General features: G+C 36.7%; 1 protein-coding gene across 1 annotated transcript; it reads left to right on the forward strand.

Moving 5' to 3' along the window:
* Nucleotides 1-989: 989 nt before the first annotated feature.
* On the forward strand, nucleotides 990-27,613 carry XPOT (exportin for tRNA). Its single transcript, XM_005444068.4, has 25 exons — nucleotides 990-1,110; nucleotides 3,561-3,691; nucleotides 5,462-5,544; nucleotides 6,714-6,770; nucleotides 8,198-8,267; nucleotides 9,466-9,684; nucleotides 10,261-10,445; nucleotides 10,809-10,977; nucleotides 12,245-12,481; nucleotides 12,801-12,839; nucleotides 14,843-14,905; nucleotides 15,869-15,993; nucleotides 16,869-17,013; nucleotides 17,166-17,285; nucleotides 17,455-17,549; nucleotides 18,337-18,406; nucleotides 18,814-19,052; nucleotides 19,555-19,840; nucleotides 21,682-21,871; nucleotides 23,071-23,187; nucleotides 23,273-23,388; nucleotides 23,895-23,942; nucleotides 25,382-25,453; nucleotides 26,581-26,637; nucleotides 27,145-27,613. The coding sequence occupies exons 2-25, from the start codon at nucleotides 3,632-3,634 to the stop codon at nucleotides 27,169-27,171; spliced, it is 2,889 nt and encodes a 962-aa protein (XP_005444125.1). The 5' UTR covers nucleotides 990-1,110; nucleotides 3,561-3,631; the 3' UTR covers nucleotides 27,172-27,613.
* The last annotated feature ends 267 nt before the right edge of the window (nucleotides 27,614-27,880 follow it).

Genomic DNA, 27,880 nt, shown 5'->3' on the forward strand with positions numbered 1-27,880 from the left:
GGCGCGGGGTGACTCAGCCCCGGTGGTGGCGGGGGCTGGGCCTGCCCGGCCGTTGGCGGGGGGCGCGGCGCCTCAGTGGCGGGGAAGGGGCGGTGTGGGCGCCCACGGGCGTCGCTGCTGAGGTGGCGGCGGCGGCGGGCTCCCTCGAGTCACCCGGCCAGTTCCACTCAGCCCGGCGCCGCCTCCTTCGCGGCCTTGAGGCTTTGGGGGTCGGGGGGTGACGGCGCAGTCGACCGGCCCTCGGCGTGCCTGCCCTCCGTGAGCCGGGAGTCTGGGGGTGCGTGCGTGCGGCCGCAAAAAATACGGGGATTTTTCTCCTCTCACGTACGCCGTAGCTCGCCGTGCTGCGGTGGCTGCCTCGGTAGCCGTCCTCCGTGATGTCCCGGGTGGGAGAGGAAAGTAACCGTAAGCTTGCAGTGAGGGGAGGGAGGGGCCTTCCCCGCCTCCATATCCCGCTGCCCCCGGTGGTGTCCCGCCGTGGGAGAGCTGCCGCCGGGCCCCGGGCGGCCGCAGGCCTGGCAGGAGTGCTTTGTCACTCCGCAGTGGCCCCGGGGAGGGGCTGAACGGGTTAAGTTGCAGCCCCGGTGTCTTCGCCGCAGATGTGGACGCGGTGGGACGCGAGTGCCCGATTGCCGCCCTGAGCTGAGCCACGCAGCGGTGTTGGCGCTCCGGCGAGTGGGGGCTGGGTTCCTTGAGCAGGCTGGGGGGAGCAAGAAGACCTTACTCTTCACAGGGAATTCCTGGCCAGTAAGAATGTGCCTGATAGGAAGACCTAACATCTCACCTTCAGAAATAGAAACTTTCTAGTCCAGTCGAAAAGTTCTCGAAGTAGCTATAATTACACAGCTGTTCATTTTAACCGTGTGTTAAGTCAGGGTAAAAGCTCTAGAGCCTGAGAGTCTGTAAGTATGCTCAAGATCTGCAGCAAGCAAAACAGATCAAAAAAAGAATGTGAAAGGTGATCTTTTACTGTCTTTGTTTTATTAGAGAGAAAACCTGAGGGAATTAAGATGAAGCATGTCACTGGCTCCCTGCGTGCTGTCACAATCTTGTAGATACCTAAAAGGAGTGCTGTCGTGAAGTACTCTTCAATTGCTAATTGTTCCCCGGGTTAGCATCTGTAGTTAAAGTGCTTTGAATGCTTTCATTATTAGGGCATATCTGGACCTAAGTTACACACCCTTGACCATGTTAGTGGTGTTAAACTGAGCAATCTTCCCCACTTGAACTGTGGCTACATTTTTTTTTTTTTCTGCTTTCCTGTATGGAACTAGTTTATACTATCAAATGCATTATAAGTATTTGATAAGTGAAAGGGAAAAAACAATATTAATAAGAGATATGTATACCTGTATGACTTTGCTGTTAAGGAACTGCACCTTCCTAATTAGTCATATAGATGCCACCCATCATAGTGTACTGCTTAACAAAAAAAGCATCTCTACATAAATAAGACAATGCTTTCCACACTTGCATACTAAATATTAAAGTTATTGCTTATTTTTTATAAATAAAACTTGCTTTATTGATATACTTGATGTTATAGCTGAATGTACCTTGCAATGGGTTTTGCAAACTGTGGGTACTATTAAAATTGCAGTTCAGGTTTGCTTTTGAAGTGTTACTGGCTGGTAAAATAGATCTGTAGGGGAAAAGTTACCAGCTTAACTAAAAACATATAGCACAAGAAGCTATTTTGTTAGCTTCTCAAAAGGCTCATTCAAATAGTCTAACTCATTAATTGCCTTTTAGAGTTGGCTAGTCAAGCTGAAACTCTTAGAAAAGGGTGTATGGTAGAAAATGAAATTTTAAATATACTCATGTTAGCATGATTTGCATTGCTGTTAATTAAACAAGTGAAGAGAATACATGTTTGAGCCAGGTTATTTTTAATAGCAAAACTTGTCATCCAGGTGTAGCAGCTTACTGCCTTTTGGGCAGATAATGTAGTGACATCAGCAGGAAAATATGCTGAAAATATGCTTCTGTATATTAAATGGTTTTACTTGTATAACTCTGGGCCAGACCCTAATCAAAAGATTAAAAAAAAAAACAAAACAAAACACAACAACCCGAAACCGAACCAACCAACCAACCCCCCTCCCCCACGGCGGCATTTTGTCTTTATTGTAATCTGGCTGCTTTTAGATGTCGATTATGGGGAAAACAAGGTGGGGGCTGGGGATGCAGAAGGAGAAGACTCAGCAGAGCAACTTTAATCCCTAAAGGTTTTGACCCTGAGGGGGATTGCTCTGTGTCATAAGGCAGTGTATGAAGCTTGTTTTGCCACGAGTCATCACTTTGTTCCAGATTTTCTGGTTTCTATTGGGCCACAACCTGCAGGGTTTTTTGGTACGAATTCAATTTTACTTTTTAAATGGCTTTTCGTGGTGCATTTTGTTACAGTGTATTCTGTAATGAGCTTTGTAGCAATGTGTGTCTGTTACCACGTTAGGTTTTGGGCTCCCTTTTTCAGGCATGCTTGCTGTTAGTTGTCACTGTGCCACCTTTCTTCTAGTGGGGGAGGGTGAACAGTAGAGCATGCATAAGACATGCAATACTAAGAAATCAGAAGTGCTACCTATAGGCATGTAGGCAGCTTCAAACCACAGCTCCTTTGTATTTCATCTCTTCCTCTTGTCTGCCTTGCTTTCCTTTACCTCCTACATGCTTATGTAAGAAGGCCTTATTTCAGGCCTAATTAACTATGTTGCTGGGTGTCTGTGTGTGAGCTTGGAAGGATAGATGGATTTTTGTCCCCTCTTGGTGTTTAACGGCATCCTAGTATTTGACAATTATTTTTTTAAAAAAATTCTCTTCTGTTTTACCATAGCATTGCAGAATAGCCTGCAGAGGCACATAATCTTTAGAACATTTGCCTAGTTTACTTTTTAATTTTACACTGAATTTTCTAAATAAAAATCACTGCTAGTAAATTAGCACCCATTACCAGGCACAGAAAACTTTTAGTAACTCAGTGTGATGTATTTTGTCGTTAATGTCTAAGATATTTCTCTTGTGTGTGCTTGTTTTAGAGGAAAGACCTCCTAATGGCTTTGCTCCCCTAGGGAAAATACTTCATTAAATGGGTTTATGAAGCATCTTAATAATATTAGAGATTAGTAGCTTTTTTTTTGCAGTTGTGAAGGTTGTGGTGGGGAAAAAATACAGCAGTCTATAATTTAAGTAGGAGATTTATGCTTATGTCATATCTTGCTGAAATCTTCTCTGCATGCTTGAAATTTTAGTTCAAGCCTTTCAGTTGAATAGTACAACATCATGCCATTTATCTGTTAAGATGATATTAGCTCTTTTCAAGAGAATTGAAATATGTGGACACTTTAAATTTATTTTATTCAGTAAGAAGTTTGGTACTATTAAAAGTTTATTAAAGGACTCGGAATACTGATATCTGTATCAGAACTGTGCTTATTCATGTTTTGGTGGAGTATGTACTATATGTTTGAGATTTGTGGGCAAATTTCTGTGGTTGTTGCTGTGCTGCTTTTAATTTTTGTTGTTCTGCCGAACAAATAAAGTTTCTCTTTCTCTATTTGCAGATGATTGTAGTTTCCTCTCTAGAAGTGGGCAAACGAGTTAGGAGTAGGAAACAAAAAGTATAGCAATAGAGATGGATGAACAAGCCCTTTTAGGGCTAAACCCAAATGCTGATGCAGACTTCAGACAAAGAGTATGTAATCAACTTGCTTATCTCTTTAACAATTGGGGGTGCTATTTCAGTGCAGTAGTCTCATATTTCCTTGGGCAAGGGGTTGTGGGTTTGGCTAGATTTTTTTGGTTAACCAGTGTATAGGGTTCATGGCAGAAAACAAAATTGTGTTGTAAGCTGAAGGTCCTGTGTCACCAGTTCTGTGAAATTACACTTAACGTGCATAGAATTTATTTTTCTGGGCTCTGACTCTTTAAGTTCTTTGTACTTATTGCTCAGCCTCTTTCAGAGGCTCCATACTCTCCATCCTCCAGAGAATGGAAAGCAGCCACTGAAAACAGTGAGTTGCTTGCAATTGCCCTTTCAATTCTTAGATGATATTTAGTGTCTTTTAATGAAATCTGTGTTTGTAACTGTAGTGAAGCTTGTATTAGCATAGAGTAGGTTAAAAAAGTAATTGTGGTGCGTGGTAACAGTTACTTCATAAGAGAGATGCTGCTATGAAAAGGTATCACAATTTATGTAACTATTTCATGAATAAGTGTTTCTGCTTACTGATTTATCAAGTTGATTCAAGTGTCTACAAGATAACCTCCAGTAAAATCTTTTAGAAATGAGGATGATAATACCTTAGTTTTTGTGTTCATGAAACAAATCTGGAATGTATAAGACAGTTAAAAATTTAGTTTGATGTGGCTAATATTGCTAAGCAGCCTGTTAAATACATTGGTTCTGGATGTTTGTCCTTTTTGAAAAGATAGATGTAACTAGTCTTTAAGTGTTCTGTTAATAGAATATCACTGTAAAAGTTGAGCTTATAGATTATTGACCTTCTAACTATACAGTCTGCCTAACCTGGAAATAGCTTTTATAAAAGGTGACTTACCTTTTCACTAATCATGTAAGATGTAATATCCAAAGGAAGTATCAAACAATTTCTAGTAAAACTGTTCAGTATTAGAAAATTACCTGTACTATCTACAGGAAGTGAATTCTTGTTTTAAGAACTTGTTTCAACTTACTAAATAATTACTTTGGTGAACGGAGACAATTATGAAATAATGCAAAAAAAAAAAAAAGCCCAGCAGCCAGAAAACCCTCTTGAAATACATGCATTCACAGAATTGAAATAATGTTGTTAATCTAATCTCTGTTTCAAAAGTTACTTTATTCTTTTGTATAACAGACCACACTTAATCTTAATCCAATTAGATCTAGTTAACTGTTGTCAAAAGCTTTTTAGAAGTTCTGATTATCTTGATTATCTAAAATTTGGTAGAATTTTTTTCTACTCTGTAATAGATTCCTAAATTGACAGTTGTCAGGTGCTCAGTGTTTGAATATTTCTTGAGCTTGAGGTGTTGAATACAGCTGTGGTGCAGTTGTTTTCAGTGAAAAATCTAAATCACTTTCTCTGTAGAATTTGTGGAAAGAATATTAACTTGGATGTGACCTTCCACCTATGTGTAAAGGCCCTGAGCAGCTTCTAGTTGACCCTGTCTCCAGAGGTCCCTTCTAACTTCAATATTTCTGCTTCTGTGACTTTAATATTAAAGTAACAAAAATATTTGTATTGAATGTAAAGGGGAAATTGGGTACCTGTAATATTAGCATTTGAAGAAACTCTCTTGTGTTATGGTAATTAGGGAGCCATATAAATACTTGGAGGTATCCAAATACTGTTTGGTTTTTTGAGGGAGAGCTGTTCAAATGTGAGTCTAGGTGTGAATGAGGTGTCTTGCTGTGTGGTTTGCATCTTTTTTAAAATGAAACTTACTTGGATGTTTGCAGGCATTAGCCTACTTTGAGCAGCTGAAGATATCCCAGGATGCTTGGCAAGTCTGTGCAGAAGCATTAGCTCAGAGTATATACAGGTAATGCAGATCATTGTTTATTTTCATTAGTAATATGTTTGGGTCTGGTTTTAGCTCTGCAGCATAATAGGCAAACTGTACATTGCTGAAAGTTAATATGGTCTTCATGCTATTTTTACTATCACAGTGGCTTCTGTATAATGTATAAATAAAAGTCCTTAATTTTGTAGCCTAAAGACTGCTGCTTTATGAAATCCAGGGAAAAAGAATGAGTTCTAGTGCTGTCTTTTGGGGAAGAGAGCTGAAAATTTCCCATGATAAGACTACAAGCTTTATGTGTAGTAATCTCAGAAGCGGTTTCTTGCCCATATTCTGTGGAGTAGGCCATCCCACTTTTCAAGATGGGAAGAGTGTCTAGTCACCATAATTTTTGCACGAAGTTGTGTATTTAGATCTCAGATGCTAGGTTGTTGCTGTATTGCAGAATAATTCAAGTTGGAAAAAAAACGAGATGTATATTTCCTGAACAGCAACAGTGATTTATAGTGAATGCTTTTTTGTAAATGATTTATCAAACTTCTGATTCCAACAGAGTATGCAGTAACAAAACCACACAAGATTTGAAAACAGCATTTTATAATCTTTACCAAAATACATTATGATTGTTACAAATTTTTAGATTAGATAAACTCATGGGTAAAATTTTAGATTTTTTTTTTAGATTAGCTATTTTGGAATTTTAGATTTTTTTTACTTATTTTTTCATCTAGTCTAAAACTTGTAATAATGGGGAATGTTTCTTCCTAATCTATACCTCAGTTTGTCTTTAGCTTTGCTCTTTAAGATGTAATGTACAACTTGTACTTAGTGTATTAACAGACCATGAATGTATTATTGAAGCCTGACAGATTTTTATAAAGACAGGATACAATAATCATTGCAATTTTGTATGTTCAGTACTGAAATCGAAGCATCACAAATTGGTGGCTATAGAAAAGAAGATTATAATATCAAACATAGATATTAATTTAACAGTTTCTTTTACCAAATGAACTGCTCAAGTAGTTGTCATTTTTGCTTTGAAGTAATAGCAGTAGCAATTTTTCTGGTGCACAGTAATTCTTGATTTGCCAAAGGAATGACCTGGCTGTAATATTTAAGGCATTTTTTCCTTCCCAGAGAATTGTACCATATTGCCACCACTAACAGCAATTTCTTTTCTTTTATAGTGATGATCACATCAAATTCTTTTGCTTTCAAGTTCTTGAACATCAAATAAAGTTCAAGTGAGTATTCTTTTTTGACAGCAGCCTTATACATCCATTTAATTTTTCCTGTTTATTCTGCTTGTGAAGAAACTTAAAATGGTGTCTGTCATCTCGGTTGATGAGGTAGTTTTAATCTGGTCCAGAGGACGTTCTTGTATTGCTTCACCTTTTCCTGGGAGAAGAGTAGCTGGGTTTTGAGCAGCATGTTTGACTTGGCTAGTCTAACACCTGTGTATGGCCCAACACAGTCCCAATTACCAAGGATTGCTTGAAACTTAGTCATTCCTTTCTGGAGATTCAAGCCTTACTCTGTACTCTCATTGATTTTTTGCAGAAAAGAGTCCTGCAAGCAGCAGCCTTGCTCAGTACAGGGTTCTGGGCTTCAGACAAAGCTCTATTCATTCAATAACCGTGACAGAGATGTTAAGAGTCTTTTGACTGAATGGTGTTTTCATTGAATCATAAATTTAGGAAAAAATACTTTGAAATAATATGTGACTGTCTTGGAATATCATCATGACTGGTTGCAATACACTGAATATGTGGGTCAGGCTTTAGATAGGAATGAGATGTATTTTGCCACTGATTTTCACAATTATGTATTAGAGTAAAAATGAAAGGCTTAATTTTCTGTGATTTTATTTACCTGATTTTACCTCATTGTCCATCTTCCTCTCCTTGTTCCACTCTCGTCACCTGCTTCCTGCAGTATGTTTTCTCTTGTTTTCCTGCTTATTTTCTCAAGCGTTTTCAGTGAGGTTGCTTTTTTCTTCTTACTGGGTACTTGTGACAGGAACACTGGAGTTGCATTCAGCAGTTATTCCTGTTGAGGACTGTACCAAACCTATAGCTAGTTCTAGTGCAAGCTGAGCTAGTTCTGGGAAGGAACATGTTGTGTGAGTAGTACTTGAAGTGGGCTGGGTATAATGTCAAATTTTGCCAAGACTGTATGTATGACATAAAGCAGAATGACTTGTTTGCTTTTTTGTTTTGACATGTGTCTGATAATAAATGTACTCTAGGTCAGATCAGTGAAGGACTTCCTTGTGCTCACTATTGACAGTCTTCATGTAGTAAACAAGTCTGAGCATATACAGATGTCTCTTCCTTCTCCCCGTGGCTTATGGTCAAGCATGTATTTTTATCAGGGTCATAAGTCCTGTCCCTGAGACCAGCCTTCCTGCAAGATTTCAAGCTTCTACTCTAATATAGAAGGTGTTAATGCCTCAAAATGTAATCCATTAATATGGGCAGAATGTTTTTTCTTATTTTTAGTCTTCAAATCAAAATTTTAACATGCAAGTAGCTGTGTAAATTGCTTTTCTAGGAACCTTTTGTTTACCTTAATGTGCAGTATTGTGTGTAATATTAAAAGAGGTTTTGCCTCACTGAGTGTCACACTTGTCATGAGGCATGTATTTTGATGTCATTATGCTTTGTTTCAGATACTCTGAACTTACTGAAGTCCAGCAGCAGCTAATTAGGGAAACACTTATAACATGGCTGCAAGCACAGGTAAGTATGTCCCTTTGCAACAATCTTACATAGTAGGCTAATGTAAGGCGATGACTGTGGGCTAAGTGTTAAATCTGTCACTTGAGTTTAAAGATGGCTTCCTGAAGATATACAGTATCTGATGGCTAAAAGCTTTTGATGTGCCAGTCTTCATTAGAGATTCATTAAATCAGACATTGTAAAGAACTCTGTGCTTGAACTTACTACTAAACATAAAACTCTTTTAAATCAGATAATGATTGTGGTTTAATCCGTTGTAGCTGAAATAAGGAGTATTAAATGTTTCCCTTTAGAGATATATATAATCCAGATTCCTGATGTTCTTGACTGGAGAAGGAGCAGTAATTCTGTTTTTAAGACCCTCCTGGCCTAGCTCCTGTCTACTTAGAATAGCAGATGTTTATGAATTAACTGCATTACTTGTCTGTTAGTAGCCAGTGCTTTGCCATAGTATTCTTTCTTGTGGAATTAGTTATGTAGCTGAACATCCAGTATCACAGTTGGACCCAAGAGTTTGTAATGAGCAGAACTGTCAAGTGAGCATATACAAGTCTTTGCCTGTACCTGCCATTATCTAGTTATCATTCCACTTCTGTATTCAAAATTAACATAGTTGCTTTGTTTGTAGAAAACCTAACAGTAGGAAATGGAATGTAATATAACTTGAAAAAGAACAGATCATTGTGAAATGGATTAAATTGCTTTTAATTTCTCTTTGTGGCAACTGTTCCCCTTAGGAGGAGTTTACAGGAAACAAAGGAGAGAGAGGGAGATTGGTAGTGACAGATTCTACCCCACTCCCCCAACAAGCTTAGTTTTAGAAACTTCCTTTACTACTCTTAAAGCTAACATCTAACGTAGGCACAAGCTAGCTACAAGAGGACTGTAACTTGTTGTCTGGAAGTTCTTGTTTATTCCTTTCACCAAACTGACAGATTAGCTTTTAGTCTTTGAACAGTACACTTAATGTCTTAGTACTGAATTAAAGACTTAGGACTGTATCACCCAGAGACAATGTTTTCCCTGTTTCACTACGATTTAGCTAAATTTTCTTCTAAATCCTTGGAAAGGTAAGGCTTTTTATTTATATCAGTCAGGAAGAGAGTTAGTATGTTTATTACTACAGATATCAGCAAGCATGTATTGTTCTTCTCTAATTTAGTAAGAATATACAAATAAAATATCTTGTTTCTACCAGATGCTGAATCCCCAGCCTGAGAAGACTTTTATTCGCAACAAAGCAGCGCAAGTCTTTGCATTGCTTTTTGTTACTGAGTATCTTACAAAATGGCCCAAGTTTTTTTTTGATATTCTATCAGTAGTTGACCTTAATCCACGAGGGGTGGATATGTACCTCAGAATCCTGATGGCTGTTGATGCTGAGCTGGTAGACCGGGATGTTGTTCATACGTCAGAGGCAAGTTGTTATTTTGCATTAACATTTTTTTTAATTTTCTAAAAAGTTCTCTTACTTCAATTAGAGCAGAAGGCTTGCAGATATGTTGGTGTTTTCCTATGGCAACTCTGCCTTAGAGACTTTAGGTGGTTTAGATCCAAAAGCTGTAAGTTGTTTAATGGTTTTTATGATTTCATACTTTCTAGTTAATGTATTTTTTACTTGAAGAGCTAGCAAAAAGAAGACTGATGGATTGAGTTAACCAATTTAATGTTTGACTGACTCATTTTTAAATGTTAATTTCTTCTAGTGCCTCTTTTAAGGAGTTCTAAAATCAAAAATCTATTTAACGATCTAGAGGGCTTTTCACCTTTGTCTGCCTTTCTTCAGTGTTTGGGCATTGTGGTAGAAAAAGAGCAAAACCTATACTTTGGTTTTATTTCTTCCAAGAATAAAATGTGCTCTCTTTGGGTTTCTGATTTGAGTTATTTATCTTGCTAGGACAAGTGGTGTCTGGTAGTGGACACAAAAGTGCTACTAATTTGACAAGATGCTAATCTATGACAAGTCTGATTTATCCTTTTTCTGTATTGATAGGAGGCTCGTAGGAACACCTTATTAAAAGATACTATGAGAGAACAGTGCATTCCAAGTTTGGTGGAATCATGGTACCAAATCTTACAAAACTATCAATATAATAACTCAGAGTTGACATGCCAGTGCCTTGAAGTAGTTGGAGCTTATGTATCCTGGATAGATTTGAGTCTCATAGCCAATGAAAGGTAAGGGGTTTTTTTGATGGAATGTGTTTGCAAAAATAACATTGATAGCATGCTTACTGTATTTCTATGAAACAGAATTAAAATGAATCTTTGAAAAAGGACTTCATATATAAATCTTTGGAGTTTTGGGGGTTTTAGTAGAGTGATTGACTTTGTAAGCCAAGCCAATATAATGGCTGAAATAGACACTAGACAGTTTGTTGGGTTCTCCTTAAAAAGTACATAATGCTGTGTTTAGTCAGTACAATAGACTTTAAAACTGTCTTAGAAAAAGCAATTGTTGTAAATATGCACAGAAATAATATAAAGTTTCTATACAATGCTACTATGTACATATAAAAATATTTTTTTTTTCCTCTGAAGGTTTATAAATATGCTGCTAGGTCACATGTCTGTGGAAGTTCTCCGGGAAGAAGCCTGTGATTGTTTGTTTGAAATTGTAAATAAGGGAATGGACCCAATTGATAAAACAAAATTGGTTGAATCTTTATGTCAAGTATTGCAGTCTGCTGGCCTCTTCAGTATTGATCAGGTTTGTATATTGATTTTTAGAATAGGAATGAGTCATAGGTTTCCAACAGTTCTTTAATAAACAAGTGAACAGAAAACTATAAAATGACATCCACAGATTAGGGAGAATTAGTTGTGCTTCTGCATCAAAGATAAACACTACTTACAGTTTTCTCATACTCAAAAGCTTGTTATTAATACCCATTAATTAAAAACCCATTGCATTTTGTTTGTCCTTAGCATGGGTTTTTCATTTTAGAAGCAAAGTATTATTTCCTCTCCTGAAGTGTCGTGCTTACTGTTAATGTTGCTTCTGTGTTTTGTTGCCTTGAATTTTCTCTTCTGAGTGAATGATTCTGTGATAGGTATTGTAGTCAAGGTAGTTTTTTATGGTGATGCATTAGATCAGCTGTGCATTATTAGGTAGGGGAAAGAGCTTTTTTGAGTGCATGTATGCTGTTCTGTGTATCTGCACCATCAGACGTGAGGCTTGAAATTCCTGGCTATAAGCTGGAAAAATACACCTGCTAATCAAGTACACGTTCCCTGGCAGTTGCAGTGTTTAAAGGACAGCTGTTTGCTACCCGCCATGCAGAAAGGGGAGCCAGTCCTTATGAAGTTGTAGTCCTTAGATGGCAAGACAATTACCTCTTTATTTTGAAGCCTTTGTCAAATTTGTATTCCTACTAAAATGCAGAAAATGTCTAACAATCTTACCTCAGTCTTTCTAAGGAAGACTTGTATTCTGCTTTTGTACAGTTATGGCAGGGAGCAAAGCATCTGTTTGGGTGACTGGTCTAGGGGTACTTTTCAATTCTAATCAACGTATTTCTGTAAAAGCAAGCCATAAATATTTAATATTAACTCACTCTTAAAGGTAGTACTGAAAGTTACTTGTTATCAGTATTCTGGTGAGCTACAGCTGTTAATTCTTTACAGTTTTCCCATAAAAAGATTTTCCTCTTACACAGCCTAAGATTTATGGGTATGAATGTGCTGCTGTGTTTATTTTGAACCTGCTTCTTGATGTAAAGTAAAAAGAGAAACGGATCTGCAGAGACGAAGCAAGTTACTGTTGTATTATGGAGAACAGCCAAATCTGGCATTGCTTTAATTTCTTTCTCTCCATTCCCTGGGGAAAAAGAACCGGGCAATTAAACTTTCCATCTAGCAGGCAAATGTTGGTTTTACTATTTCTACATGCTAGACACGAGTAGAACAGTCTGTAAGCTCATCCCATTTAAACATAAGATCTGCTAGTATTTTTAATTGGACATCTTGTCTTGCAGGAAGATGATGTGGATTTTCTGGCCAGATTTTCTAAGCTGGTCAATGGAATGGGGCAAGCGTTAATAGCTAGTTGGACTAAACTGATAAAAAATGGTGACATGAAGAGTGCTCAAGACACTCTGCAAGCTATTGAAGCAAAAGTGGCCCTAATGTTGCAACTGCTAATTCATGAAGATGATGACATCTCATCTAATATCATTGGCTTTTGTTATGACTACCTTCACATCTTGAAACAAGTAAATACATCTGCCTTTCATTTAACATTGCTTTTTGACATATGATTTAGTTTGATTTCTGTGGGAATATATGAATCTCATACTATGTGCAAGCTGACTTGTGAAGTAGTTTTTTGACTAGCCTTGAGAATATTTAATGGCTGTGGTCATGTTATTTCTGTGGTGGTGTTAGAAATCTGAAGAAATTGTGTTAAATGTTGTGTTAAGTGGGAAGAAGGTTTGCAGATCATATGGCTGTTAAAGCAAACCTGTCTTTTCCTATTAGACAGCAGTAAAGGAGTTACTGTACAAAAAATAACACTTGAAACTTATTTTGCAGCTTTCTGCACTTTCAGACCAACAAAAAGCTAATGTAGAGGTAAGTACTTTGTACTAAAGATCCTTTCTTTCAGTAACACTTTGGGTCAGAATCTTTCATTTTGCTAAAATAAATCATGTTTTGTTTCTGTGCTTTAAAATGTGCAATGTGACAATAATTAAAAGGGAAGACTTGAAAGTAAGGACAGTATGTTCAATCGTCTGCTGAATAACTACGGCTGTTTCTTCAAATAGTAAACCTATATTGAATTGTGTATGAAGATGAAAGCTATTTTAGAGCTGGTCTTCCCAAGCAACCCTTAAGCACATGTTGGTAAGCTCCTGCACAGTCTGTACTGTTGATAGGGGATTCTTAAATCAAGGTAGAAGAGGTGGATATTTTTTTCCCTGAAGCTTTGTATTTTTATTAAAACCTGCCCTAATTCCAAAGGATTGGAAGTAGTGTGGGAAGGGTTGTCATAAAATTTGACCCTTGATAGTATCATAAGTTAAAGTTATGAAAGAAGCTGCAATCCAAATATAACAGTTGTACTTAGAGTGAGCAGCTATATGTTAAGTGTTACATTAAACTGTACATTTAAGTTTATACATAAGCTTAAGTTTATATATAAAGCATTAAGTTAAATAAGGCTTATGTCTACTTCTGGAGGCAGTAAACTTGTTTGGGGTTTTTAGCACAGTCCTTTTACAATTTTTTCTCCTATGACCCTTCTGCACCAATATGGATGAATTAATTTAGATGCTGAACTGGTTAGATCAGTGCAAGTATTTTGTAAGTTCATACAGCCGATAGCTGTGATTACTTTTCCTTTACAAAGAAAACTAAATTCTGTACCTGTTCTAACATGAAGAGTTGAATATAGATAATCGGGGTCTAGATTATCTTGACCTGGTTTTGTCTAACGTCTGTTTAAACTGGATGAGGTAACACAATAAGAGAAGTTTGATAACATCACTTGAGTGTTTTTATTTTTGTTACTATGTCTCGTTTGTTCTTATAACTGGATCAAGCAAAATTACTACTGCAGTGCACTTAAGGCACTTAAAATTTGAATATGTTACTCTCTGGAAGTCTGTTTTGTTAAATTTGCGTTCATACTGAAGAACTTTGTTAGAATTATTTCTTAATTTTACTGAGCAGCTCTTGAGGATTTGTGTTAAACTGAGAAGTGATCATACCATTCTTTCTTCTTTCAGCCATTTAAAAATCTATTTTAATTTTCACTTGTTTTAGCTAACTGTGTGTGTCAGTCCAGTTTCTGTCCATCTTGGAAAGTGTGAATGGAATTGAGTACTCCATGTATTTTAAACGTTAAATTGGAATTCTAAAAACCTGAACTAGTAAATGCTTAGTAAGATCAAAGTGATACCTTTAGAGTTTGAGACTTCAGTAGAGATGAGGTCAAGTCTTTATTGCTCTTTTAGGACTTACCAACAGTCCCTACTAAGGTGAAATTGCACGTCAGTGCTTTAACCGATCTAACAACTTGCTGCTGCTGAAAAGGGAAGGTTTTGCTTTTCTCACTCGTTTGCTGCTCCTAGCTCTTACTGTTGGATTCTTTGGTGAACGAATTCAGCTTGTTAACCTGTCCCAAAAAAAACCCCAACCTTTAAAGGATGTTCAGTTAATAGAGAAGTTAATATTACAGCTAAGCTGACCTGCGCCTTTCAAATAAGATCTTGGACAGCCTGTTTAGCTTCCTCTACCTAGTTCAGTCATCTTAATTGTTTTATTTCCATGTGAAACAAATGGCATAGATTACAAGCAGAAAACAAAGCCAGGTAATACTGTCAGAGACTGAGAGCTCCAAGTTATCTATGCTGTGTATCTGGAATGGCATCTGTGTATTGTTTAGATATAATCAATCTGTTTTAATTTGGACTGTTAATTCTTCTAAACCTCTGAAAATAATAATTCAAATGGGATTTAAAATATTTGTAAGCATTTAACACTTGATTTAATGTTTCCTTTACTGTAGGATTTTAACCATTGCTTCTTATCACTTGTCTGCTTCTGTGCTTACAGTTCTGTTTTTATCTTAGGCAATCATGTTGGCTGTTATGAAGAAGTTGACATATGATGAAGAATATAATTTTGAAAATGAGGTATTGTGTTATATGAGTAAATGGGCAAATGCAATTTAAATTGCATGTAGTAAAACCTGCTCACGCTTTTAAAATCCGTATTTTTCATAGACTTAAGGATTTGAAGGTAGGAAGCAAAGATATGTGGCCTGATTATTTTTTTTCCCTATGTGGAAAGCTTTTTCAACTTTTAGGCATGTCTGCATTTGAAAAAATAACATAGTCAAGGGCTATCCAAGCCAGTTCAATTAACAGGGTGTTTCTGGCTGCATTTGTGCAGAACTATTCCTCAGCGAATATGGCTGTGCTGTTAGCTAAACATAGCTGTTGAGCTGGCTTGTTCAGTGTAAGTTTGCATGTTTCTGCACATCACTTCTGTCTTGCAAAAAGACTTGGGAAACATTTTGTAATGAAACTCTTTGGGATGTTGTTTGACCTACTTCAGATGGTCAGACCTCTGCAAAAATAAGCTAAAGGCATTGATTTCACTTTCCTCCCATGCTTACGTCTCTTGTCAGCCAGCAACAAAGATTGTCTATGTTAGACTTCACTTTTGCTCCAGGCTGTTCAGAGAGCTCTATAGTCTTAAAAAGGTTAGCTTAAACTGTATGCAGTCCATCATAAATGTTTCTGTCAGTTTAATTTTAAAACTAAATTAGATACTGAGAAAGAACACCTTTGAGGAGTGACTCAATTTTCAAGAACTGGGTCAATAAGGCTTTGCCAAGAGCATTATTTTTTTTCGTGTACTTTTGGCTAGTTTTCAGTTTGGAAAGCCTTTTTAATGTTTCTGGACTGAATGCAGTGGATTTCAACATATTACAACCAGCCAAAAAAGAAGCCTGCTGTTATGTTGCAAGAGCATAGGGTAAGCATTATTGAATTCTGAGTGTGGTATACTGTTCTCGTAGGTACGTTTTTGTTTTAGGTGTAATTGTTTAAACACAAAAATACAGACTTCACTGACATGTGAATGTTTTGTAGGGGGAAGATGAAGCAATGTTTGTGGAGTACAGAAAACAGTTGAAACTCTTACTGGACAGACTTGCTCAGGTCTCACCAGAGTTACTGTTGGCATCTGTCCGCAGAGTTTTTAACACTACGCTTCAGTAAGTTGGGTTTTTAAATGTGTGTACGCTATGCCCTTAGCTTTTTTACCTTTTGTAACTCTCGGAGTTTGTAAGTAATGTGTGGTGTAGCAAGGGAAGCCAATTGATAGAATTGAGCTTGTTACAACTTCATGATAAATATAACTTTGTATAATTTTCCTTGAGCTGTTTAGAAAGAAAAAGCTTTCTTTTTGTAACATTAAAGGGTGGATAATTTCTTTTTCCCTAGAGTTGTTACTTGATCCTAGTCATTTATGTACAAAGCAACAGCCATTTGGGCAAGTGTTCACTTTACACCTCAAGGAAATGTTTGAGAGATGGCAAATATTTTTGTGTATTAATGCTATTAGAAAACCAAGGGTGGATAAGGAAAAGAAACAAAGTGAAGTGGTTTTTTGCAAAAAGAGCAGAACCCATCGTGGTAACTATGCATGTAAATAAAGAAACATTATTACTAGTTGCCTGACTAAAGGCCAGTTGTGTGTATTCACATAGGACTCCAGTATTGTTGGTGGCTTCCTTGTACCTTGCTCTTTAGTGAGCCCTCATTTTAAGTGAAGCTGAATGGCTTGTCCATGGGCCATTGTGGGTGGTTTTGTACCTAAGCAAGCACTTCAAGAAATCTGTATCTTTCAGGTTGAAACTGGTAAAAGAAAATTGGTAGTGCTGTGGTGAATAGGTGATGTGTTTGTGGATAAAGTCTTTGAGAAGCATCCTGAAATATTGCCTAGTCTTACAGTGTTTTTCTTAGTTTAAATCTGCTCTTTTTATACTGTGCATCTGAAGAAGGCTCAAAAGAAAATACTTCTGTGGTGTAACTGTGATTATTTCATAAGCTACTACAGTCTAACATGATCTTCATATTCCTTCTCTAGGAATTGGCAGACTACGCGATTTATGGAAGTAGAAGTAGCCATAAGGCTGCTGTATATGTTAGCTGAGGCTCTTCCTGTATCTCATGGTGCTCACTTCTCTGGTGATGTTACAAAAGCTACGGCTTTACAAGACATGATGAGAACGGTAAGCATGTGTGGTGTGGAAGGTATTTAAAAATGCTAATAAAGACTGGAACACTCTAGTTCAAATGGTTTATCTTAATTACCAGCATGTCACATTGTAGTCTTGGTGTTATAAGGCTAAAGCATTAACTTGCTAATGCTTTTTATTTGTAGCTGGTGACTTCTGGTGTCAGTGCCTATCAACATACATCAGTGACCCTGGAATTCTTTGAAACAGTGGTTAGATATGAAAAATTCTTTGCTGTTGAACCTCAGCACATTCCAACTGTTCTAGTAAGTTTCATCTCATTTACATTTTTGACTAGATAAGTTCTTTAGACTTAGGAAGTTTTCTTAGTTTCTGAGGGTCACTAAAGAAGCTGAGCTTCTTAAATTGTTGAATGATTAGATTTTCCTCCTGCCTTGTTTAGGGATTCTAAGACAGATATTTTCTCGATTGCAGATGGCATTTTTAGATCACCGTGGTCTTCGCCATACAAGTCCCAAAGTACGAAGTCGAACAGCTTACCTCTTTTCCAGATTTGTCAAGTCTCTTAAGTGAGTAAAGCTGTTACAGATGTAACCAAATGGCACTAAATTTACTATACATAGTCCTTCTGTACATCACAGTTGTCATTGAAACAGGCTGGGCTTCAAATGTACTGCAGTAAAATTAAGATATCAAAACAGTGCTCTAGCAGAGTTGTCCTATTGTGTGATACTAAGGTGGCAGTGGAAAAACTCACAGAACGAAGAACTGGAATACATATGCTTAGCTTTAGATGTTAAAACTGATTTAACAGTGTAAGTGACTGTTCTGCTTTTCTTCAGTGAACAGTTAAGAGTGAGTGAATCTGAAGACTCCCAAGAGTAACTCTTCCCTGTCCCTGACCAAATTACAAATATTTACAGAATTTATACTGATGACATTTTCTCAGCGTATTAGAGCCCTTCAAATAGTCCTGTCATGTTGGTCTTATTTCTCAGGCATGCGTTTAATGTAGAGGCAGGAGATGATTCAGATTTCAGAAGGAACCTATTTTTCACCTGTTAAGTGAAATATTTTCATTATCTGGAGTGGGGCTATTTATGTATATTAAAAAAAAAAAAGGGGGCGGGGAAAGAAAGAAATGGTTTTTTCCCACTCTGCCATGGATTTGTTTGGCTTACCACAGGTACTATCTCTATCGGCCAGATTTTTCTACAAAAGTGCTTTGATATTTAAAGGGGTGTTCTATACTGCAAGGGTAGTTTAGGAGTCTAGCTTTACAGCTTAAAAATATGTCAGAAAACCTGTAAAAATGCACGTACTTCTAAGTAGTTATGTACTTGTGTTTTACCTCAGTAAGCAAATGAATCCCTTTATTGAAGATGTTCTGAATAGAATACAAGACCTGCTGGAACTGTCTCCTCCTGTGAGTATTTACAGCAGACTTTCCCAATAAATAAGGTTTACACTTGCTCGTTGGTGTGCCTGAATACTTGTTAAATTATAAGCTTAGCACGCAAACATTTAAGCATAAATAATTGTTCTGCTTTGGTGTGAGATCACTGCCATGCTTACATTTATACCTAATTTTAATAATCTTATGTGGGGGTTTGGGAGTATAGTATAGAGATGGGTGTGTGTTGTTTCTTCAACTGTATTTTTGCCTATACTTGATGCCTCTGCTTCAGTAGGAAGAGAATAAAACAATTGTAAACTTACTATAGAGATTACTTAGGCATGATTAAAGACAGTGTGTAGTATCTTTTAAACTTTGGGAAGACAACTTTTGATGAAGGACATTTAGTGAATTATGCCTGTTATCTTCCATTTTAGGAAAATGGTTACCAGGCTCTGTTAAGCAGTGATGATCAACTTTTCATTTATGAAACAGCTGGAGTATTAATAGTTAACAGCGAATACTCTGCAGAAAGAAAACAGGTTCTAATGAGGAATTTGTTGACTCCACTGATGGAGAAGTTCAAAGTATTGTTAGAAAAACTGATGATGGCACAAGATGAGGACAGGCAGATGGCACTGGCTGACTGCCTCAATCATGCTGTTGGGTTTGCTAGGTAGGTACAGCACAGTGACTCTCTGTGTGTTTCTGGTTTGAGTGAAAGGGAAATATAAAGGATTGATTGGGAGGAGGGGCTGAGTTTCTACCTGTGCTGCTTTGACCTAGAAAATCATCAGTGGTTGAGAATTTATAATAGCCCAGAAGATTATTTAAATCCCCTTTAAAAAAGGCTGCTATGGCTGTAGATACAGGGGAATATTGAGCAAGTTTATAGTAAACCAGCATGTTATTCCCTTCCTCAAAGAATTGTGTGGAGCTATTTTAATCCTATGTTGTTTGTAAACTATCAGAATTTTATTCTCCCAAAACTGCCAGAGCGTAGCTACCTCATATCAAATAATTCTGTTCATTTCTTCTAGTGTTTGGTTCTCATTTTATGAAATGTAATATTGTAGTTTAGTGCATGGATTTTAAACCATATGTTACTCTTGGTGTTATTGCTTCTTCACTATATTGGAACATGAGCTTATATAATACTCGGTGCGTTGCTTTTACAGCCGAACCAGCAAGGCTTTCAGCAATAAACAAACTGTAAAACAATGTGGCTGCTCAGAGGTTTATCTGGACTGCTTACAAACATTTTTGCCAGCTCTCAGTTGTCCATTACAAAAGGAAGTTCTGAGAAGTGGTGTCCGCACTTTCCTTCACCGCATGATTATTTGCCTAGAGGAAGAAGTTCTTCCATTCATTCCTTCTGCCTCTGAACACATGCTTAAAGATTGTGAAGCAAAAGATCTTCAAGAATTCATTCCTCTTATAAACCAAATAACAGCTAAGTTTAAGGTATGATATTGCATAAGCTTTTGGGGGTCAAAGTGTTGCTGATATCTCTTCTGGTTCCAGAAAAATACCTGTGTTAAAACCTTATCTCACAATTAATAAGTAAGTACATTTCTAAGGCTGCTACGGGGAGACATTGTCTTCAGCCACAGTTGTACATTGCTGGACTTGCAGTTATTAAATGAGTGGTTTTCTTTCGTTAGTCTCAGAATTTTATGGTGTTTCTAAATTTTGGGGTTTAATATTTTTGAATGTTACTTGTAACGCAAAGATTTTTTTCTTATTGACACAAGTAACTTCCTGCCTCCCACTGAAGTGTTAAACTAGTATTACAAACTATGCAAGCTTTGAAGTGAATTTTCTCATTTCTTACACTGAGATTTCCAGGAGGTAGAGGTACAGGAATATCAGATCTGTGTATTGGGAGAAATATTGACTTAAAAGATGTCAATGCAGTGGTGTTGCATAAAAAAGTATGCAGGCTTAATGCGTTGTTATTTAAAATAGATGGACAAATATGGAGGTTTTGAAATAGAGACATGATATAGTATTAATTGAGAGTAGAACTGTCAACTGATTATTTAGCAAAGGTTCCTGAAGTATAGCCTTTGCATTCGAACTGTGTGAAACCAAAAAGCTCTACAAAGTCAACTAAATAGATGAAGTTACTAACCTGTTGCGCATGGTTTGTTCTGTGGAGCTGCCACAAGAATATTGCACTGTTGTGAATGTGATGGGAAATTCATTGCTGTATGAGAAGGTTAAGAAGCCCTTTTAAATAGGCTTAAATAAGTCTGTCAGCAGAATGGAATATTGAAATTACTAGAAGTAGTGCATTTTGTGAGCAGTAGAACAGCTATAAATATACCTGGGTGAATCTAGTATGTGGACCTCTGGAGTATCCCATCTGCCGGGCAGAGAGAAAGAATTGTAAAAAATCAAGTATTTCAGAAATTATGGGGGAAGACTTACTATTTTAGTCCTTTTAGCAAGTTATGTTAAGAGCAATTCAAGATAACAGATAACTAAAAATAGTCTGTGAGGTAAGGCAGGTAAAAAAAAAAAAGTCACAGGAGCAAGACTGGACAAATACCTTATTGAGGTGTAATTAACTTTGATACTGTACCATTCTTGCCACAATATGTTAAAGATCCTAGCTTCAGTAGTCTCACCTTGAATATTTTCAACGTACAGTAAAATGATTAAAGATAAAACCTTTATTAAGCATTAAGAAACTTAACATCTGAGTTGCCTCTTTATGGAACTCTGTTGTGGCTGAATAGCACAGACCTTCAGATTTTCAATTGGGAATTGTTCAGTTAATTTAGTGCCCTTATACTTCTCACTGCAAGTAGGACGTAAATGACAAGTTTATCCTGTAATGCTAGTAGTATTTCAGCTCAGGAAAACTTTCTTCTTTAAGCAGTCTTTAAAGACAAGTGCTACAAAAGGTGGCCTGCTGCCAGCTTTAATGTTAGAGATGCATTTTCTGTTGTAACTATAATGACCTTACAACAGTCCCCCTTGGTATTTCAGGGGATTTGAATTAGTGTCTGTCTGAACAGAAGGATGAGAAAGCCTGGAAAAAAAGCTTTTGTTCCTACTCAGAATGAGACTATATAGGCCTAGGTATTTTTGTGCAAAAGATCGGTGGCGAGTAAGTCAAGATGCAGTAATGTTCATGGTGACTGACGTGATTAATTTTGTTATAAGTAGTTGGTACATGAAAATACTAACTTTAAAGGTGAATCAAGCTGAGAATTGTAACGAACCTTTAAGATTTAATTCTGAAATGTTCAGTTGCTATAACTGTTGGCGTTGATGCCCTCTTCCAATTTCCACAGACACAGGTTTCACCTTTTCTGCAACAGATGTTTATGCCACTGCTTCATGCTATTTTTGAGGTGTTGCTCCTTCCAGCAGAAGAAAATGACCAGTCTGCTGCTTTAGAAAAACAAATGCTACGGAGAAGTTACTTTGCTTTTCTGCAGACAGTAACTGGCAGTGGAATGAGTGAAGTCATAGCTAATCAAGGTAAGTAGTTCAGTTTCTTAAAGGATAGTACTATGGTTATTCCTCTCTTAAGTTTTGTCTAAAATCATTAGCCTAGTTCCTGTCAAGTACTATTAATGATGTTAAGGTAGAATGGACTAATGTAAATACAGTATTCCAATTACCTGTTGTGCAAGAATTCAGGTTTGTGAATCCTGCCGTAATAGGCATGTTCTTCCCATTGATCTTTTCAGTTTATATGTGATCACTGTGTCTACGAGGACAAGAACAGTGTATCCATCCCTGTGCATCATGGTATTTGGTGAATCAGAGATCATACAGTATATAATAATGTATAGCAGTGTTCAAACTGTTGGGTGAGGCCACTCACAGCTGCCAGTATTTGTTGTGGTGTTCATTTTCTGAAGGACACATGAGTAACTCCTGTCATTTGTTTACTACTATAGATATCAAGATCAGGGGATAGTAAAAGGCATCATGTGACTTATTATCTGTGTAGTTACCAGATTTTCCTTGCCCTTAGTGGCGAAATGCAAATTAGTGCTTTTAAAAGCAGGAATTTAAAGTCAAATGTCCAGTTTCTTGATTCTTTAAGTAATTCTCTTGGTTTGTATTTCATCAGAATGGCTAGGGGCTTTGAAAAGCTTTGAAGGGACTCAGCTGGTAGGTGGAGCTCAAAATTCCTTCCCCCCATCCTAAAATGATGGGTGGTACCTGTGGGAAAGAGTGGCATTAAGCAGTAGTGAGAGCTTTCTTGAAAGACAGGCATTTGGCAGTTGTGATGGGCCAAGAAATTTTTTAAAGAACCAAATGGAAATAAACATTGACGCAGCACAGAAATTTTGTGGTGAAAGTATCTTTCCATATATTGGAAGGTAAGTGCTGCTGAGTTTTGATTAACTCTACCAGTTTTGTGTAGAGAGGAGAAAAATTTGTAAGCAGGTCCAAGTACCCTGCTTCACCTTTGGAGATTTTAATTGCTCTTCTGGCCTTTAATACAAACAAACTTTAAAAAAATAATAATAATGATTATAACCTAAATAAGAGTTGTCTTGCATCGTAGGGGAAACTTCCCAAAAATATTTGAGATTTGTGCAAAAAAGAGTTATTTTGAAGTTGAAGCATGTCTTCCAGGTCAGTATTTATATGAAATACTGTAAGAGCACAGAAACATTTTAGGCTGCAAATTGAAATGACAAGCTCATTTTAATGTGTTTAAGGTGCAGAGAATGTGGAGCGTGTGTTGTTCACTGTCATTCAAGGAGCAGTGGATTACCCAGATCCCATTGCACAGAAGACTTGTTTTATTATTCTTTCGAAGTTGGTGGAGCTTTGGGGTAAGGCTGTCTATTCGTAATTTCTTTGCAGCTGCTACTAACCATGAAGCAATAATAGAATATGGAACGTTGTTTTTCTTCTCAGGAGGTAAAGATGGACCAGTAGGTTTTGCAGACTTTGTCTACAAGCACATTGTTCCTGCATGTTTTGTAGCACCTTTGAAGCAAACATTTGACTTGGCGGATGCCCAGACAGTACTGGTGTGTATTACAGACTTGGGTTTTTTGCTTTCATTCTTGTGGGGCACATTCAAGCTAATAAACCTACAGTGGCCATGTAGTATCAAAGATCATAATCATCTCACAAATGAAATACTTTGTTTTTTATTGAGGTACCTGGATGATTTAATTATTGAATATTGTGGTGCTGTCTTCTGTAGTTCACCTATGCTCAAAACCAAGTTAGCGAGTCACAGATCTGAGTATTTAGCATTGACCTATGTTACTTATTAACTCGTGTTCAGTGAAAGTGAACACACATTGGTGGCTGTCCTTTAGTTCATTTTGGGTTCAGCTATGACAATTTTTTCTGTTTAGAGTGGAACAAAAATTGGGAGGTTGAGGTGTTCAGTTAACATTGTGTGAGAGGAAGATGAGGGAATAATGGCACGAACTAGCCCTTGTTTTCAGCCTTGTTAGGTTCTTTGGTTTTAAATATTTAACCAGTAGACTAATTGAACAGTCTAATGTTATGTATTACATTGCAGGCTTTATCAGAATGTGCAGTGACGTTAAAAACAATTCATCTCAAAAGGGTAAGTTTCATACTATGCAGGGAATAACTTGTAGGTTTCTTTCTAGTGCTTTATCAATTTCTAAAAATTAGATACTTACTAGAGTGAATTACTACTCTACTCTTTGATAAAATAATAGGATGACCGTAATGCTGTGCAAGGACACAGGATCCAGTAGTTCTACCACTTGATAATTACTGCAAAATATTGACTCTTCATTAAGGACAAAACTGCTCACTTGATTGTTACTGTGTTTAATTGAAGAACTGGCATTCTTTCACTTTTCAGTGTAGTACTTAAACTGACATAAAAGAGCAATTAGAGATGTACTATAAAGTACTTCTGTGAAAAAGGTATCTTTTGATGTATAGGAGACCACATTGAAAAACATTGATGGAAAAAAGTGATTTATGCATTGTTTAATGACTAAAACACTGTAGCATATTTCCATTTTTAATGGAAAATGAAACAGTTTCTATGTTTTTGTGTTACTGTTTGCAGATACGCCCTTTAACTTGCTGGTTAATGCTTTTCTCAAATGCAAGTAAAAGCCACAACTATACAAAAATTGTGAGAAGTTATAAACTGGCAGAGAAGAGGCTTGTTTTTTAATTGAGAAGAGCTTCTGAGTTTGTTCCTTTCTCCCCAAAAGCAGTGAAAAGATAAATACATAGGAAATCCAGCTTTAGTAAATAACTTCCTGTTAAAAGTACTCTTTCTCTTAATACTACAAATACAGGAAAGTGATGTGACATCTTTTCCCCTCATATGAACTGTATACCATATTCTAGTTCTAAGGTAACTTCTGTGTGAACTAATGAAGTCAATTCACTTTCCTGTGGTAGATGTTTTGGGTTATGTTTATATATACTGCCAGTGTACAGTAGTCCCTCTTCTGATGAGAGGTATCTAATCAATGCAGATATCTCTCAAAGGATTAGAAGTTCCATTTTATTAGTTTAGTCCACTGTAAATTTATGGTCTGTGTTACAAGAAGAGAAACACTACATCCAGGGGTACTTGGATACTAAATTTCACGGTGGGAGTAGTATGGTAAAGCAGTTGGCAGATGCTAGTTGCCAGGTTTGGGGCAGGGCAGGGGTGGGGTGTGTCTTTCATATGTCAGATAGTGAAATAAGGGCCGTCTTCTTACTTAACTGACTTTTACAGTTAACGTGTCACGATCTGACTGGCTGTATTGTAATTCTTATTTCAGTGCAATTTTCAGTGCATTCTTCTTCTATGATACCAAATTGCTGTAGAGTCCTTAATGCCAAGGTTAAGAAATCTTTCTGTTTGCTATCAGCTGATAATAACATGAGCATTTGATATGCATAACTTCTCTGTAAAAGTCATGTAGACCACCTGTCTTCAAACTCTCTTGTACCATACAGTAGAGAGCTATGACTTGTCATTTGTATAAAAACATACTTGAACAAATTATGTACTGCTTTCTTTAGGGTCCTGAGTGCATTCAGTACCTTCAGCAAGAGTATTTGCCTTCTTTGCAAGTAGCTCCTGAGATAATTCAGGTAGGAGTTCTTAAAAGGACATTTGGAAAACTTACTGATCGTAAATGTTAAATGGGAACTAAGTTAATACTGACAAAGTTAACCTCCTACTATCCCTCAGTAAAACTTACTGTGATATTGCATATCAGAATAGGATTTATTTAGCATAAGGAGTAAAGTTACTGGAAGAGTACCTTGCAAAAAAAAAAAAAAGTTCAGTGCATGTGACTGTCTTCCTACTTCAGCTCAAATTTTGACTTGAGGTAAAAGTATCAGAATACTTAAAGTAATAGCTCAAAAGTAGCATGAACAATGTTGACTGTATAGGAAGTGTGGATAAAGGCTGTATTCCACACTACAGAAATTTAAGCCACAGCACTGGTTCTACTGTCAAAAATTATGTACAATAAGTGTGTGTGTGGGTTGCATGTTTATTTTGGAGTAGTGTAAGGGTTCTCAAAAAGTGAAACTTCACACCTGACCGCTGTCTCAACATTAAGCATTGCTAGCTGTAATGGTAAGCATTGCTGTAAAGAAATTGTTAGATGAACACTGACAAGTTAATTGCAATTAATTTGGATACTATAGTTACCAGGTCTGCTGCATTAGGAGACAATTATACTCATAGTAAGACTTAAACTGTAGAACTTCTAAGTGGTGTTAAATATATGTAAGGATCCAAGTATTATCTCTTGCCAGCACCCCAGTGTTTTCTGATCTAACTTTTTCAAGTGACAAATATATTCAGCTGTAATCTAGAGTCACTTAGTGTGTGCATAATTTTTAAGTGTAAACGTTTGTCTGAAGTACTCATTTCAAAGCCACCAAAAGTTACTGGGAAAGTTAAAAAAAAACTTAGAATCCCCTTGGTTGCAGTCCTCTTAGATAGTTGTGTTTCTGTTACTCAGCTAAAAGTGAATGTGATATCCTGTATTTGAAAATACAGTTTTTTCACCCCAGAATGCACTTGGTCTGTCATAGCCTATTACAATTTTTTTATCTAGAACATGCTTTTCTTTGGTTGCACATTAGGGAAAATACAAACTAATATCAATGGCTTTACATACATTAGGAGCACATAAATACCTTGTATCTCAGTTTGCCTTGATGCTTCATTTAGTTACTTAGTATTTTATTCTGTCTTACAGGAATTCTGTCAAGCACTTCAGCAGCCTGATGCTAAAGTTTTTAAAAACTACTTAAAGGTAAAGATTTTTTTTATTATTTTATTTAAATAGCTTTTAATTCTATTTGGACTTTATCATACAACTCAATCATGGTAGTGACCTGAAATAAAAATGAAATATTGAATTATTTAATAGTTTTTTAGCTGTAGGGAATCTTTACATAGTAAATGCGGTTACCTGGAAAGGAGCAAACAACAACAGCAACAAACCTACAACTGTAGGACTGTCACTTATCCTCAGCACCTTGCAATTTCTTCAATAGCTTGATATTCTTGTGACTTATGTTTGATAGTTGAATAGTTAAAAAGTGATGCTATGATTGTAGAGAATGTCAGGACGCTTCATTTTTGAGGGTGTGAATGTAATTGCACAAGTCACATCCTTGAACCTAGTGTGTTAACCAGTATGTTAAACAAGAAAATGAGCTCCGTCAAGCTAATTATCTTATATGTCAACAATTCCATGTTTTATATTTCATTTGTCTTAAAACATTGTTTGTTTGTTTTTTTAATAAACCTTTAACAGGTATTCTTCCAGAGAGCAAAGCCCTAAGGAAAGTACTGGACTCCCATGTTTCCATAATCCAGAACTCTGGTTGTTAATTTATAAAAATGCTAATTCTTGTGCCATTCAGACTGGTTTTGTTTTTAAGAAATGTTGCTTTGTGCTCACGTCAGTACCTACTTTAGCCTTTCACAAAAAAGAGAAATGCAAATCCCCCACCTGTATCTCGACCATGAAGGTATGTGACAACATGAAAATTATCTGTATACCTACACAAACTTTTCTTATGTATAGGATGATTTAAGCTTATGCTGTAACACATACAGCAATGAAATGACACTTATTTTTGAAATTAAATGTAAAAAACCCTTCAGATCATAGCAATGGTTATTAAAATGTGTACATTTTTGATACTGAGTAAAATGTTTTCATAAGACATAAAAATCATTTGTTCATGTATGGTGACATGAAAATAAAACAATCAAAGTCATTCTTGTAGATAGTCATTTTATTGAAGTTGTCTTAATGATAAAATATATATATACCTCCTATAAAACAGATTGGTTTAATAAATGATTTCATTTAAAAGTAGCATCTGGTTCTATCTTCTTTTATAAAAAAATAAAACTTTATCCAGTGAAATGTTAAGTCTCTTTGAATCATTTTGCTTGACTTTTTAGAAGCTACAGCATTCTTTGACCTTCTGGCTGTTACATTTGGGAAGAACCTGGCAATTTTTCTTATGCTTGGATAAAAA

Source organism: Falco cherrug, chromosome 5 (genome assembly GCF_023634085.1).
Source record: "Falco cherrug isolate bFalChe1 chromosome 5, bFalChe1.pri, whole genome shotgun sequence".
In the NCBI taxonomy this organism is placed as follows: Eukaryota; Metazoa; Chordata; class Aves; order Falconiformes; family Falconidae; genus Falco; species Falco cherrug.